Source organism: Sceloporus occidentalis, unplaced genomic scaffold, assembly GCF_023333645.1.
Source record: "Sceloporus occidentalis isolate IW3139 unplaced genomic scaffold, rSceOcc1.0.p SCAF_8, whole genome shotgun sequence".
Taxonomy (NCBI): Eukaryota; Metazoa; Chordata; class Lepidosauria; order Squamata; family Phrynosomatidae; genus Sceloporus; species Sceloporus occidentalis.
In genome coordinates, this window is record NW_028316988.1 from 45,516,123 (window position 1) to 45,532,278 (window position 16,156).

Sequence of the window (16,156 nt, forward strand, 5' to 3'; positions counted from 1 at the left end):
TTCTTAGATCAGACTGCAAAACTGCTGCTGCTTCCTCTTCTCTCTCCTCTTTCCTTTTCTTTTCTCTTCTTCCCTTTCCATTCCCATACACATTCATAACAGGGATCATAGTGCCCTTCTCCACAGGGCAAATGGCTCATTCAGGAAATGATATTGAGACATTAGCTCCCATTCTCCTGCCCTCCCATCAACCAGTCATCACAGGCTATTAGAGGACAATTGGTTTAGCAATGCATGATCATCCAACACTTGTTAGCTATATATCCAATTCTGTCTACTCAGTAAGCACAATGTTCTGGGCTAGGAAAGTGTGAGCGGGACCTATGTTATGACCAATTAGCCATTTAAAATGGTGATGGTAAATTATGATAGTTTGGGACGGGGGATATTTCATTTGCTACTTTGCAACAAGAACTGTTTCATAGCTAAACATTTGAGCTTGGGAAACTGTGCGACCGATCTCTGTTAATGCACACAGTCTTGACATCATCTCTGCAGACTGTTGTTAAGTTGAAAAGAAATTGTTTCTCTTAGTGAACGTTGACAGAAATTTAAGTGCAAAAAAACCCACAAAACACAACCTGGAAACTCATCCATCCTTAGACTGTTTCTGAATGACACATATATTATGGGGAATTGGGATATGAATTGCAGAATCCGTAGATGCAAGAGACAAACTAACTAGAAGATGAGTGGATTAAGCAGAGTAAGGAATGGGACAGAAGAGTTTAAATAGTTTTTAACTTAATGTTTAACCAATTTTTAAAAATACAAACTTACACACACAACAAAGACTTGGTAGTGTTATGTGTTCTATGTTGCTTCTGTGATCTGTGCAGCAGCTAGCAAGCTTGCTTTGAGTAAGAATAGGGATAGGGAACCTGTGGCCCTCCCGATATTTCTTACTTACAGCTTCCAATGCATGTCACCATTGGCTACACTTTGTAAGGCTAATGGAATTCACAGTCCAACAACGTTTGAAATGCCATGCATTTCCTATTCCTGGTTTACAGATTTTGTATTAGAAATGGCAACTATGACCTTCTGGCTGTTTTTGGAGTGCCAGCTCCTCTAATCCCACAGGCCAGAGTTGATGGGAGTTGGAAACCAACATCCGGAGGGTCATAGTTGTCTACCCAGTCTAAATAAACATTCAATAAATATTACCAGTTCAAGTACTGCTCTTCTTAGTGGTATCTTTACCATGTTAATTAACACTAATTACATTTATTTTATTCTCTCTTCCCTCCCTCCCTCCCTCCCTTCCTTCCTTCCTATGTGACTGAATCTGCCATTTAAGGAACAGAGACACAAGACACAGGTAAGACAACTGTGGGGTAGTGATGATGAAGGGTGAGGTTTACATAAGTGATTACATAAAATATCTTTTTAGACCTGTTACAAATTTAGACAAGTTGCACATTTAGCCTTCAAGCGTCATCCTGCAGAACGTTTTTGACGCTGCCACAAATTCACAGGTCCTAGCTCTGATTCAGAGACTGTTCTGTTGGAAATATTTTGAGAAATAGCTATGTCAACATGAAGCTATTGATGGGACACAAAGCAGAAGATTAGAATTGGTTCTCACCGCTACTTCCAAAGGCTACATTCCAAAGAAAAGGTCCCCAAAGTCCTCTCCACATATGGCTGAGATCTTGCATTGGAGGAGGTTGCGCAGGCAGGGTCCAGCAGTCCAGAAGAGGGCTTAGAGCCCAACTAGTTTGGCCCTGCTTCCCTTTGCAGATGGCTGGACCATGGGAATCTGTGCCACCTTCCTACCTCACCTCCCCAGTCAGCTCTAAAAGTGGCAGCATCCACATTATGCCCATAGGCTGCCCACCTCAAGGCCACAAAAAGCCCATGGGATATGCATCATCCCATGTGCTCTAAAATCCTTGAGACATGTACACCACTGATGGCAGTAGCCAGTCATAGCAAACTGCCTTCTGCTGACTGAAGTGTGTTGTCAATCCACAGGCTACCCTAGTATTGTCTACTCAGTGGCATAAACTACATACTGCTTTAAATATGCAGTGCACAGGTCAACCATTGTTCTTGACTTGTATGTCCCAGTATGTCCCAGCAGCCCTAGCCAGCATTTGTAATAGTGAGGCACTCTGAGAGTTGCCTGACCATCACATCTGGAGGGCTGCATAAAACCCATTCCTGAGAGGTACATTTTATTTCCTTTTGTTACTTTGAAGTAGGTTATTTCAAAGGCAGGAACTGGCAAAACCATCTCTGAGTATTCCTTGCCTAAGAAAACCCTATGAAATTCGTGGGGACACCATAACTCAACCAGTGACTTGAAGGCACATGCGCACGCCAATCAGGATTTGACACACTTGGAGTGAACAATGGTTTCAACCTTCCTGCCCAACTCATTTTTCTCTCTAAACACATCTTTGTCACCCATATGGCAGAAGCTTAAAAATAATCAGAGCCTCCATTGGCAACAATGGCAATGCTTTTCCACCTCTTTTAAAACAGGTTCCTATGGGTTGTGTGTACAAACTTGGGGAGACCAGTTGATGGGACCATTTGAAACCACACTCACATGCTTACATCTAAGTTGAAATATGTAAGGTTTGCTGTTGCTGTTGCGTGCCTTCCGAGTCATTTCTGACTTATGGCGACCCTAAAGAAATCTGTCACAAGGCTTTTTTGGCAAGATTTGTTCAGAAGTGACTTGCCCAGGGTCACCCAGTGGGTTTCTATGGATGAGCGGGGATTCGAACCCTGGCTTTCAGAGTTGTAGTCTCTGACTCTCTGGCTTTCCACGTTGGCGCTCATGTAAAGTTTCACTGCATGCTATCATGCCATTTAACTCTCTGTTTATTCGGCTTTCTTGTCAATATTTCAGTCCTCCAAATATTATGTACCTTGCTTGTTCTTCTGTTCCTTTGCGCACCTTCTCCATATTTCTATATTCCGTCCTTCAGGCATCGTCGCCCCATTACTGCATTTTTCCTCCTCCTCTGCTTGATCAAACAACATGACCGGTGCCTGAACTACACTACACTAGCTTGTAACCAACTACTCCAAGGTGCTGCAGTGTCAACGGAGGATAATAGACATCTTGCAATATCAGTCTCTAATTAGCAAATTCATTATCTCACAGCGTCTGCTAATCACTCTTCATTAGGGGAGTTCAAGATTCTCCCTGACCCTCTATTAGAACTTCTTTGACAACAAACTTACATACTGATGAAAATAGGTATGATAGAATTGAAGAGTTAGTGGCCCAAAAAAGAAGTCAGCTGGTAAAATTTATCACAGTAACAGACAAGAGACTTTCCTTTTTTTGTTTCCAGAAGTGGGGTGGGCAACTGGGGAGAGGGGGGCAATTTTAATAATAATAATAATAATAATACATTTCTTACCACCTCTCCCCAAGGCTCAAGGTGGGGTACAACATAGATTACAACACAATATACAACCAAACATACAAAACTATTTAAACACATAGGTTTAAATGCATAAACATAGGAATAAGACAATTGTTACACTTTAAATTATTCAGAGATGAAATTAAAAATACAGTCGGCCCTTTTAACTCGTGGGGGATCTGTTCCGGAAACCCCTGCAAGTTCCAGATCTTGCATATATTCAAGCCTCATAGGTTTGAATGGGCTACATGCACGCAGGGCAAGCGCCATGGGCACGCGCCCCGTTAAGTTTAATGGCGGTTGCCCCTCGGATTTTCAAATCTGTGGATTGAGTCTACGGACTTGGAGGTGCAACTGTATACCAGTTTAAAATGCATAATTCAAAATCAACTGGGTAGGCTTGTCGGAAGAGGGAGGTCTTTAATGTTTATTTGTTTTATTTACGGTATTTATACCGCACTCTTCAGCCCTAAAAGCTCTCTCTTTAATACTGTTTTAGATTCAGGCTGCATGTTTGGTTCGGTCCCCATACAATTGTCCAACCCTGTTTGTGTCCCTTTAGGTGCAATTGCACACATTGGGTGGTCTGTTCTTGTGATTTTCGGGTGTCAATCACACACAAAAATTGCAACTGGGAAACTTCTGGATATTGGCAGTAGGCTTTGGGAACACAGAGGCCATGGTCTAAGCTTTCTCAACACCTGCTCTATGAAATTAACTGTACAGCTAAGCAGTGTAATATAATAATCAGGCAGTCATTGGTAATCATCCATATGGCTCAAGTCATAGAGCTACGCAACCAATGGATAGGCATAGAAAAAGGAGCTAGGATATGACATCTTTCCCATGGCTACAGAGAAACAATCATTCCTCAGTGTAAAAAATGCACAACCATGCAACCCCATTTGTTGAATTAACCATCTTAGAAATGTTATGTTTGCTCCCTTTAAGCAAGAGAAATACCAGAGATGGACCATATAATAGAGCTGTGAAATTGTTTGAGACCAAAAACCATCTTGCAGCATCACTGGAGAATTTTGGGATCAGCAGCTCCCTGAAGTAACTCTCTCAATTTCTTAGCTGAATGTCAATGGTTGCAAACATAAAGATAGATGTATACAAAAGCAACCTCCCATTGATTTCCCCTTTAATTTCACATTTAGAGACATGGGATTCAGCTAAGCCCCATCACATATTGAGCTCAAATATAAGTGAGTCACTCAATAGTATTACCTTGCTCCTAACAGGTTTGCTAGCCACAATGTCCACTGGTTGCATGCTTGGCAAACAGGTGAAAGACAGGTAGTTGCGTATTTACCTTAAGAGAAAACAGTGCTCTATTTAAAAGACTGTCAGAGCATTAATACCCTGCCACTTCAAAATGAGCAAAAGTGTAGGGGAGCTCCTATTGGCATCAAAGAGATTTTCTCTTAATTAGCTAATTAACCAATGCTAATTAATTTCTTGGGGGTGAGGAATTTTATGTTCGAATCACGGCTGAGGAAAGGAGGACTAGACCACTTTTCCCCATATAACTCTGCTTTCGATGGAAGTTTCAAGAGAGTGAGCATTCTTGGAATTATATATATATATATATATATATATATATATATATTAAAAATCCTGTAATTAAAGTAATTAATTAAAGTGATTAGAGTAATTGCTGCCACACAATTAAACCAGTGGATAATTATATCTTTAGCGCGATTCAAAAGTTTGCACAACCGAAGCCTGGCAGGAGGAGAGTCATAGAGAGTGGCTCTTTGCCATTTAAGATTCCCAGGATTTCGCACCATTCGTTGCGCCGCTTCTGGGACTCGGTCCAAAACATCTGGAGGGCTGGAGGTTGGTAACCTCCAGTTTAGAAGATGCTGTCATTTGGATGCAGCTGGAACACAAAATCCTTTTGACTGTATAATCAAAGTTTATTTTAGCTGGGAATGCTGTCACAAAAGATCTTGAACTTCCAGCTGTCCTTGTAGATGTTCTTGCAGTGAAGAAAGGAGCCAGGACATTTCTCTTGGGTCAACTCACTGATATATTTTGCAAAAGACAACATAGCATTGGATGGTTCCCAGAAATGCTGTTAGAAGACTGGAGGCTCTTCTGCAATGTCCTTGAGTTAAATGTCTGGAGATGCTGATCAGCAGAAAGTCACTCTTCGGGCTCCTTCCTCAAGAACCTGCTTATCTGTTTGTTACTTGCTAATGATTATTCCTTGAGTTGCTTTCCTGTTTCTTGAAGGCTCATTCCTCTGCAACGAACGGCATTGAATAAAGCTGACCAAGCTTTATCTGAACCGCTGCAAATTATTGCTGGTTTATTTCTTCTGTTTATGTATTCTCCCAAACCTTTTGGCTGTGTCCCAAGCAGCCTGAAGGACTCTGAGCCAAGAGAAAGTGCTATCTTTTTTTGACACTGCATCGTTCCAGATAAACTTCACAAAAAGGGCTAGCGGTCATTATCTTACCTGTTGGATCCAGTAGTCAAGTAATGAATAAACATTAAGGAGCGTCATTAATAAAGTCCTGGGGTTACGTCTGAATCTAGAGCAGAATAAGGCATTCCTCCAGATGTTACTGGACTGTCCCAGCCATCATAGTAAAGTGGAGAGGAATATAGTTCTGGAATTTCTGGAAGATGACCATTCTTGAACTAGAACCTCTACTATGGGCACATCTACAATGTGCAAATAGTGCAGTTTTGCACTACTTTAAATGCTGTAGCTCCATCCTAAGATTGGTAATTTTGCAAGGTCTTCAGCCTTCTCTGCCAAAGAGTGCTGGTGGCTCACAAAGTTGCGAATGCCAAGATTCTGTAGGATGGTGCCATGGAAGTTCAAGTGGTGCCAAACATCATTACTGTTTTTTCTCCTATTTTTAACATATAGTATTAAATAAAGAGCTAGTGGGGTTAGAGGCTTAAGCGTTGGACTATGACTCTGGAGGCCAGGGTTCAAATCTCCACTCAGCCATAGAAACCCACTGGGCAAGTCACACACTCTCAGCCTCAGAAAACCTCGTGATAGGCTCACCTTACAGTCGCCATTGATCAGAAATGTCTTAAAGGAACCCACTGGCGACCTTGCATCAGCACTGCAGAAATCATTCAGTTTATACATTTTAACTGCCATGGCCCAGTCCTATGGAATTCTGGGAATCGTAGTTTGTTGTGGCATCAGAGCTCTCTGACACAGAAGGCTAAATGTTTCACAAAATTATAATTCCCAGAATTGCATACCATTGCCATGACAATTAAAGCTGTGTCAAACTGGATTATATCTGCAGTGTGGGTGCAGCCTTAGCCTTAGAAGCAGGACATGGCAAACCCCCTCTGAAAAAATCTTGTCGAGAAAAAAGTATATTATGGTCCACTGTAAGTCAGAAATGGCTTGAAAGGACATGGCAACAAAACGTATATGGCTACAACAGAATGTATATGGCTACAACAACAGGAATAGTCTGTGCCAAATACAGGGAAACAAATAATATGTCTGTGCATTGTATATGAGAAAAAGGAAGGCAGAAAGAAAACAGTCAGATTTCGAGGAGCATGGTGAGGTTAGTGCAACACTCCAGTGACCAATGAGGGATGTATGTTGGAACTTGGATATTTGCCCATCCCTGTTTTAATGTACGGAAGGAGCCTTTTTCAAGGAGAAACTCACCTTCCGAGCCAAGCCAACATGTTTATCTTCCCAGTAAGTCATTTCAGTGTGTGTGAGTAATGGAGCACTAGTTCAGATCTCATTATTGTGATGATTCTTGGTCTTCCACAGCTGCCTTATTGGCAAAGCATTAAGCCTGAAATAATTGACAGTGTCTTACAGAAGAACATTGCCTCGGTAATTCTTCTGTCTCCGCCTAGCATGGCTTTGTTGTGCGGCTTCCGTGTACCTTGTGCGTTTTCTTTTGAATTGCTAACACTTTGTGCTTGCGCAAAAAATGAGCACACCAACTGGTGTGGCAAAACAAGGTGGCATTTTAAGATCCCAGAGGAACAAAGAAAGACTGATACGCATTGTTTTTGCTGTTGTTGTTATGTTCCTCCTCTCTCTCTTTTTTATTAGCACTAGTCCAGCTCACAAGTACTACCTGGCCATGGATCCGGTCTCCGAATCCCTTTACTTGTCAGATACGAATACCCGAAGGGTTTACAAAGTGAAATCTCTCAGTGAAACGAAAGATTTGGCTAAAAACTATGAGGTCGTGGCAGGAACAGGGGACCAGTGCCTTCCCTTTGACCAGAGTCACTGCGGAGACGGAGGACGAGCATCAGAAGCATCACTTCACAGCCCCCGAGGTAGGAAAATGGCACAAGCTCAAATGACTCTTATGGGCTGAAAAATTTAAAATAAGTATGCAATTAAAAACAAAAAACAACATATTTTCCTAGGTGAGTGAGTTAGTGATTTAGAAAAGGTCACATATGGGCCTGAACCGACAAGCCAAAATAAAGCTGCTTTAAATCACTTTGGAGGTATGATGTTTAAATGACACATGCCTCTTAAGAGGCCAAAAGGGGCGCCAACGTTACGCTCCATTCCTTAGGACTGGAGTGTGGCTTTGGTGTGGCTTCTAACCTCTTAAGACACATGCATCATTTAAACAGGATACCTCCAGTGTGACCCAAAGTAGCTTTATTTTGGCCTGTCTGTTTGGGCCCATATGTCTGCATCTTTCATTTACAGCGAACTATTCCAGCCTTCCCATTCTCTAACATTGTCCAATGGTTGACCAACCCCTACCCTCCAACACTGTAAAGATGAAACATGTGGGTAAGCAACATCAGAGTGTGCTCAAGATAACAACAGTTATCAATGAGGAAAAACACTTGAACTGGGAAAGGCTGCAGGGGTTTGTTTTTGCCTGAGCCTACTGGGAAGGACAGGATTCTTCCTTCTTCTCTCTCTTCTGCTGAGTTAACTAAAAGGAAACGACTTTTGCACTTTAAACTCAGTTTGCAGCAACTGAAGGAAGATGAGGTCAAAGGGGGAAAGTGGGAGGAGGAAAAAAGAAACAAGGGCATTTTAAAAGCAGTTGAAAAAAGTGGGATAGCAAAGGATTAATATGGACTGTCACTGCCAAATTGGAACAGTTGGAGAGTATGCCAACTAAATATTCTGTGCTGTCTCACCATTGGGAACAATAGACTATTTGGAGCCATGGGACATGGCCTTTTTAGTTTTGATGCCTGAAATCCTCTCCCTTTGAGGCCTGATTGACCAACCTTGAGGTTCACTTTTCATTTTGGCAACAAGTTAAAGCATAACCGTTTGCTCAAGGTTTGGGGGTTTAGGGATCATAGTTGAGTTTTGGTCTGTTAGATTATGAGTCCAATATTTATTGACTTGATTTATTGGATTTCTATCCCGTCTTTCTTCCAGGATGCTATCCAAGGTAGCTTCCAAAAGTTTAAAACTAAATATTTTACAAAAGGAATTAAACAACTATGTATTAAGGGACAATCTATTTTAAACTGTTCTAGTATCATCCTAAAGTGATTTTATCCGGCCCTGAATTCTTCAGAGATAGGGTGGAATACAAATATTTTAATAATGAATATGTAAATAAAGAAATCCCACAGCTGCTATGGTAACAGGGGGCTTATTATTAGAATTGGAGATCTGTATGCTGATGGGATTCCCGCCATTCATTCTCCCAGGATATGAAACTATCTCATATGTGCCCCCTTCTTAAATTATTTCAACCCATGTCTCCTTAAAGCTAGCACTTTGATTCCCAGCATTCATTTAAAATCCCCACCGGTGTTAACTGAAGAGGCTAGAAGCTGAAACATCTAATTAAACAGTATTAAACCTGTCTCTGTTTCATCATTCACTTACGTTCCTAAGTTGTTATTTAGCTTTCGATGGCTTTGTTCTGCAGTGCAGAGTGTACTTGTTTGTCATGCTGCTCAGCTGTTTCTCAGAAATGCACCAGTTTAAGATAATATTTCATGCATCTGCTGCAACTCTTGTTCATGCCCTAATATTCATTGTGACTTCAGAGATTATCACATGTGGCTTTCAAATCACAAATAAAGTTGGAACACGGTGCCTTTGGCGATACTTATTGCATGACGTTGCCTCCAGCTGATAGCTTCTGTGTCATGGTTAGGGCATCCCTTTGCATTAATGGGGAGAAACCATCAATAAGCTCCCAATTGCACAGCAGTCCCATTATTCCTCAGGTGCAAAAGTCACTACTCCAGTTCTGATATTGAGAGTGACATGGTTGATGCCATGCCAATGCCGATATTGGAACTGGCACAGCTGTGTCTCCTCCTTGCCTCTGTCCCTCTTTTCCCTTGATATTCCCAAGCAGGTCCTGTCTCATGCACTCACCATCTTGGTGTCTCAGGATGATAAGACATACAACAGGGCCTCCTAGGCTGGTTCATATTGGGGAAGATGATCTTCCAGATGTCTCCTACCCTGGCCTATGTGGGGAAAGTCATGTTTTCCAATGTTTGGCCCATGCATGGAGCCAAACTGCCTTGCCCATTCTGCTGTATTCATCCTCTTGGCTGATGGCAGAAGTCAAAGTGTGCATCCTTTCAACTCTGCAAGCCCTAGGCTGCTCCAGCTAGTGCCAATCCATATGTAACAAACTGGCCAAAAATGAGTAAATATTTGAAGACAAAATATAATGGATTGGTGTGTCCCAGATTCCATTAGGAAGTATAATTAAACATTAAGCTACTATTCAATAGTAGCATTGTCTTGGAGGGTGGTAAGCTCTCCATCTTTGGAGTTGTGTAAGTTGGATGACCATCTCTCAAGATGACCATCTCTCTAGATGGCCCTTGTGGTGCCTTCCAAATCTAAGATTCTGTCCCTCTTCAACCTTTTCATCTCATGGTCATTGTAACTGACATTACATGCTAAGTAACTTTTATTGTAACTGATATTGCATGTTTATTAGTTGAATGATCCTGATCTCGAGATGCACAGTTTTAGCTGTTGTGGAAAGGATTTATCTTAACCCAAATAGGTTAATCTCACTTTATTATCCAGCTTCAGATTACAAGGACCAAATCCTCAGTGTCTTCAGATGCTCATAAGCAAAGAGTGTTCTTGCTCACAGACGTGGGGATTAGTGGTATGCAAATGTGTTCTCCAGAACCCAGAAATGTACTTGTTAAGGGTTTTAAAAGAATCTAGTAAGGCAACCTATTCATTGTAATTACAGCGTGTTTGTCAACCTTGATCTCTATGAACTGTGTTTCTCACGTAAGAGCACCTATTTTTACCCAACAGATGTTGAATGGTGTAATTTCATGGTCCGTCTGGTTCAAGTACATACAAAGGCATGTTAGTTCCAGGACGCGAATGTTCGAGAATGTTGTTTGCTCTCTCCCTTCCTTCAGAGATCACAAACCTTTAAACTCCAAATCAGTTGTCTTTCATTTTTAGTTGTGTATCATGGTTGCCTATAAATAACTAATCGCATAAAATTGCCTTAGTGGTTTCTTGATGGAGCGTTAATTAAAAGGACCAAAGACATTTAGAAGTTTGGAAATGGATGGCTTGCAATTTTCTCGTCTGCAACCATAAAATTAACCAATTAGATTCACTCTTCCTATTAAAAGTTTCATGAGAAAACTGCACATTCTTTTTAAATGCACTTGGCGTGAGTTCTTGCTATCAGATCTCTCCAGGAGTTGAAGATGTGTTTTCATATGCAAATGTTTTTGGAAGTTCAATTAGAAAAACTATGTGTATTCTGGAAAATCGCTGGAAAAGAAACACACACAAAAAGCAAACAGTCTGCCAAAGTTATTTCTAAAACTGTGGAGATAGCACAAAAAGGGATGCAAATTCTCCCGCTAGAGATTATGCTAATCAAAAGCATGTGTTTAAATTTCTTCTGTTTACATATAGTTCCTTGGAAAATGCTTTTGGTGATGGGGAGAGGGGTGGAATTGGAACTCTTTGTTGCATAATGCAGCCATTTTGCCTCTTCCAGGAGATGTGATGTTTTTGCATAAGAGGAACGTAGCTATATTAGTCACTATATTTCAAGATGTGACATGCAAGATCCTGGAATAGGATCTCTCGCCAAAAATCAGTTGCTGAGCCCAAACAAGGAAGACACTGTTTGGGCTTCTCAGAAGCTTCTTGCTAGCCTCTGCTGGAAACAGGAATGCTGAACTCAATAGACCTTTTGTCTGATATCTCCAAAGGTCTTTCTTTGAGGATTTAGAGTTGCTACCCTCCAGCGTCTTCCTCCTTTCATATTTTGAATCAAAGATAAACAGCTTGTGGCCCTTTGTATGTTGTTAGATGGCAGCTCCCATCAAAAGGAGAGGTGATGGGAGTTGCCATCCAACAACCTCTGGAAGGTCACACATTGCTTGCTTCCATTTAAAAGTAAGGTGGTGAGAAGGCACAAGTATCTTCATAACAATCCAAGGACATAAGCAGGTCTCTCAACACACTGGCACAGCTGTCAGGACACATATTTTTTAAATCTTCTCACTAGTGTATTACTTTCTTTAATTTAAATATCCCAAACAAATTGTTTCTATGGATTGCTTAATTGTATTATAGCAACAACTTTTTATGCACAGGATAGGATGGGTGACAGATATAGGACAATAGGACACATGGAGGGGATCGAGGAGTCTTAGAAGACCACAAAAGCTGAACATGAGTCGAAAGTGTGATGCGGCACCTAAAACACAAATATAATCCTAGACTTCATCAATAGCTGTGTAGTGTCTAGACCAGTGGTCCTCAACCTTCCTAATGCCATGACCCTCATGTTGTGGTGATCCCCAACCATAAAATTATTTCCGTTGCTACTTCATAACTGCAGTTTTCCGATGGTCTTAGGCGACCCCTGTGAAATGGTCGTTCGACCCACAAAGGGGTCGCAACCCACAGGTTGAGAACCGCTAGTCTAGACTGAAGGGAGTAATAGTACTACTCTATTCCGCTTTGGTCAGACCTCACTTGGAATACTGGATCCAGTTCTGGGCACCACAATTCAAGAGGGATAATGGCAAACCAGAGCATTTGGGTGACCGGAATCATAAATCCTTATGTATTCCTGCTCAGCAGAGGATTGGACAAGATAGCCCTTGTGGTTTTTCCAACTCTATTATTATTATTATATGATTCTGTACTTACGCTTTTAACTATATTTTAATTAATTTTATGTTTTAAGATAGCTTGAGTTCTATCACTGGGGGAAAGGAGGGATACAAATGAAGAAATGATAACAATAAAAAAGTAAAACCGGCAGGGGCTGATTCTGTCCTCCCATCATGGCCTTAATTAAAATTAGCCTCCAAAGAGAGAGTTAGATCTGGGTGGGATTTTACACATCGATGCCCTGCTCATTTGGGGGTGGAGCAATATCGATTAGGATGTCAACAGTATAAATTGTAACCATTTGACTTGTACATGTAGACTAAGAAAAAAATGAGAGGGGGGAGGCAATGCTATATATAGCTTTAGGCTGCAATCTATAAAGCAATTGCACATCAGTGGGCTCATTTCTATTGACTCAGATGGCACAACGATAGCTTCAGGCAACTGTGCTGCATTAGGCCGTCTATGGATCATACCTCCATCGCTGAGCCTTCGAACGATACTAGACACAGCACCAAGATATGGGTTTACTTCTTTTTCTGGTTGCAGTATGAAAAATGTAAGGATTTAAATATTTGAGGATAAGGCATGCCTTGTTCCAGAACCCTCCGTTCCCCATACCTTGTCTGTTTTCCATATTTTCCTGCAACGTCCAGCCAGGATTCTGCATCTTTGCTGAATATCCTCAGTCTGCATTGAATTGCTTGCTTCCCTCAACTGCTGGAAGGCATTTTCAGCTAAATAAATATTTGTACCACTGCAAACCTTGGCATTGCCCAAGCCTGCTGATACTTCCCTCTCTTCTATGGATCATGAAGTAAGAATCAATGCCCAGAGAATGAGTCTGTTAGGATAAAGAATTTCAGTGCCTTCATGCCACTGGGCTGATCTGCATTTAAATGTCTAAAGCGGTTTGGGACAAATTGAAGCTCACCTCGTGTTGCCAGGTTTTCAAAATAGCAATAAGGGACAGTCAAAATTCATGACATGCGGGGATGGCAGTCGGGAAGTAGCTATTAATAAGGTTGGGCTCTACCTTAATTTCCAAATAGAAATATTGATTTACGTTAAATAAGCCAGGCGCTTCTCTGCAAAATTAACATAGGGTCCACATTCATATATTACATGGGGCACGCATTTCTGTCGTTATGGCGGGCTCATGCCAAAATATGGGAACTTTTTAGCATCTCGTTCAGTCTGTACAAAAGGAAAAGCCTTCTAACTGTCAAATGGGGGACATCCCTATGAAAGTGATATCTTTTTCTCTAAAGCAAGGACCCCACACCGTTTGGAGCATGGCTACACAGGCCAAATAAAATGGTGTCATCTACTTTTCACAGTGAAAATGATGTATAAGACGATTGGGGCCAAATCTGGGCCTTTTTGTGGCCTTGGGGCTTTAATACGGAAGGGGGAAAGGTGGGATTTGTCCTGGTTTTGAGTGGAAAATCTGAATATTTGTGCATATGTGTAGACTATCCTCCATAGCAACATTGGTGTGAGACCAGGGGGGAGTCAGAAATTCATACATTGTCATAGTTGGGGACAGAGAAAACAACCCGGAGCAGCCACTGCTGTATGGCACACACTGGGATTTGTTGGACCGGAGTGTGTTCAAAAAGGAGAACTGTGTGACCAGTCTTCCCAAACTTGCCTCAGTGTGTGTAGACAAGCCCATGGTCCCTGGAAACTGGGATAACCCAAAGGAAAGCTGGATTTTCCTGTTGTTGTAGACATGCCCCCAGAGAGATGTAGGACTCCCTCTAAGGCTTTTGTTTCCTAGGAAGGTTTTGGAGCAATGTGGTGACATAGATTTTTGTGGGTTTTTCGGGCTATGTGGCCATGTTCTACAAGAGTTTATTCCTAATGTTTCACAAGCATCTGTGGCTGGCATCTTCAGAGATGTGGTGACATGTGATGTCTCATCGCTCTTGAACCATTCCAAGAAGTGTGACTGACTATCAGCCACACTTCCAGAAGTGACTTTGCAGGGACCTTCCTATCGCACTTGAAATGTTCTAGAAAGTGTGAGCAATGAGAAAGCAGCAGAGGGGTTTTGGCATTGTGTGAGTGGCGCCTTTGTTCTAAAGCAGAAACAGGAGAAAGCAAACTCCAGAGGAGGACTTTTTATAGTGGTGCATACTCTAAAGGCACCAGATTCCATCTGATCTTGGAAGCTAAGCAGAATTAGTCCTGCTTAATACTTGAAGGGGAGACCACCACCGAATACTAGGTTCTGTACGCTATATTTCAGAGGAAGAAACTGGCAAAACCACCTCTGAGTATTCCTTGCCTAAGAAAACCCTAAGTAATGTGTGGGGTCGCCATACGTCAACAAGCAGCTTGAAAGCACATACACACATTGTTTTGCAATCTTTGCTTTAAAGTAAGATATTAAATGGTTTAAATTCTGTTGTTGTTTAATACGGTTTTACTCTCAATTTTGTGCGCTTCAACTATATGTGTTTTTATCGTAATCTCTCTTTTGGGACCCATCTAGAGCAATTGTCTGGAAGAAAGGCAGGATTTAAATAAAATGATGGATGGATGGATGGATGGATGTGAGATATTTATAGATTTCCAATATGCAAGAAGATTTTTGACCGAGTCATATCTCCAGTATGCTGGCTGCTGTTTCTCAATGAAATACTGATCCATAGTGTTGTGTATTGTTGTGTTCCACATTAGATTAAACACACATTCCCCTTCTGTTTACTAGGTGACTTGAAGGCACAAACATATATTTCTTTTTAATATATTATGTGTTTGGTGTTCAAAAAGTGTCCCTCGTGCCTCCCATCCACATGAGCAGAAAGGCACAGTAGTCCGTATCCAGGTCCATTTTGAACGCTGAGTGGCAGCCAAATTGCTTATGTCATTTTTGCTCATATTATGTATTTCCAGGCTCTTATGGTTTGAGTTATTACCGTCTGTCAAGGGAGAGGACATTGGTGTTTATCTTTCTGTGCCAAGGTCGGGGCCATTCTGAATTCCTTGTAGATTCAACGCCCTTTTGAATATGTCCCTTTTTTATTGCAGAGGCTGAATGTCCATCTCTAAACCAGCACTCGGGATGGCAGGAATCTCTTTTGACTTGGCTAGCGTCCTTTTCATAGGGTTGCCTTGTCTCTGCAGACATTCTTGGCTCTCCTTCATTGATTCTCGTGTTTTAGTTTGAATGTTTACTGCATCCCTTGATGCATTGTCACTCCTGATCATTTTATAGTCTGGCACTTCCTTGAGACTGTAATGTCTCTCCTGGACACGTTTCACTGTCTGCAAATACGGTTTGCTTCCTTGAGTCATTAAGTGTGTCTGTGTGGTGCGATCTTGTGCATACTTTCATGGAAATATCCTTATTTATACCTCCTCCTCTTTCACAAAATTGGGACTCAAGGCAGCTTACTTAAAACAAGTACTCTATAGCTAAAGACATTCCCATTCAGTCCAATGAGACCTAATTCTAGGAAAGTGTGTACCGCAGGAATGGGAAGTGTGCGATTTTTGAGATGTCATTGCACTGCAATTCCCATCCATCCTCACTTTTGGAAATGCTACCTGGGGCTGCTGGGAATTGCAATCCAACGATGTCTGGAGGGCCATACCTTCTCTGTTTTGGGGGAAGTAAGGTGCAGCCTTTATATAGCCCCAACGCCTTTATTTTTGC

General features: G+C 41.6%; 1 protein-coding gene across 10 annotated transcripts in view; it reads left to right on the forward strand.

Moving 5' to 3' along the window:
• The window catches only part of LOC149308809 (teneurin-1), a 293,986-nt gene that overhangs the window by 232,458 nt on the left and 45,372 nt on the right, over positions 1-16,156 (forward strand). For all 10 annotated transcript variants that reach the window (XM_089536504.1, XM_089536512.1, XM_089536509.1 and 7 more), the window contains 2 exons: positions 1,301-1,321; positions 7,459-7,691. In XM_089536504.1, coding sequence (XP_089392630.1) covers positions 1,301-1,321; positions 7,459-7,691 — 254 coding nt within the window. The remainder of the gene's footprint in view (positions 1-1,300; positions 1,322-7,458; positions 7,692-16,156) is intronic.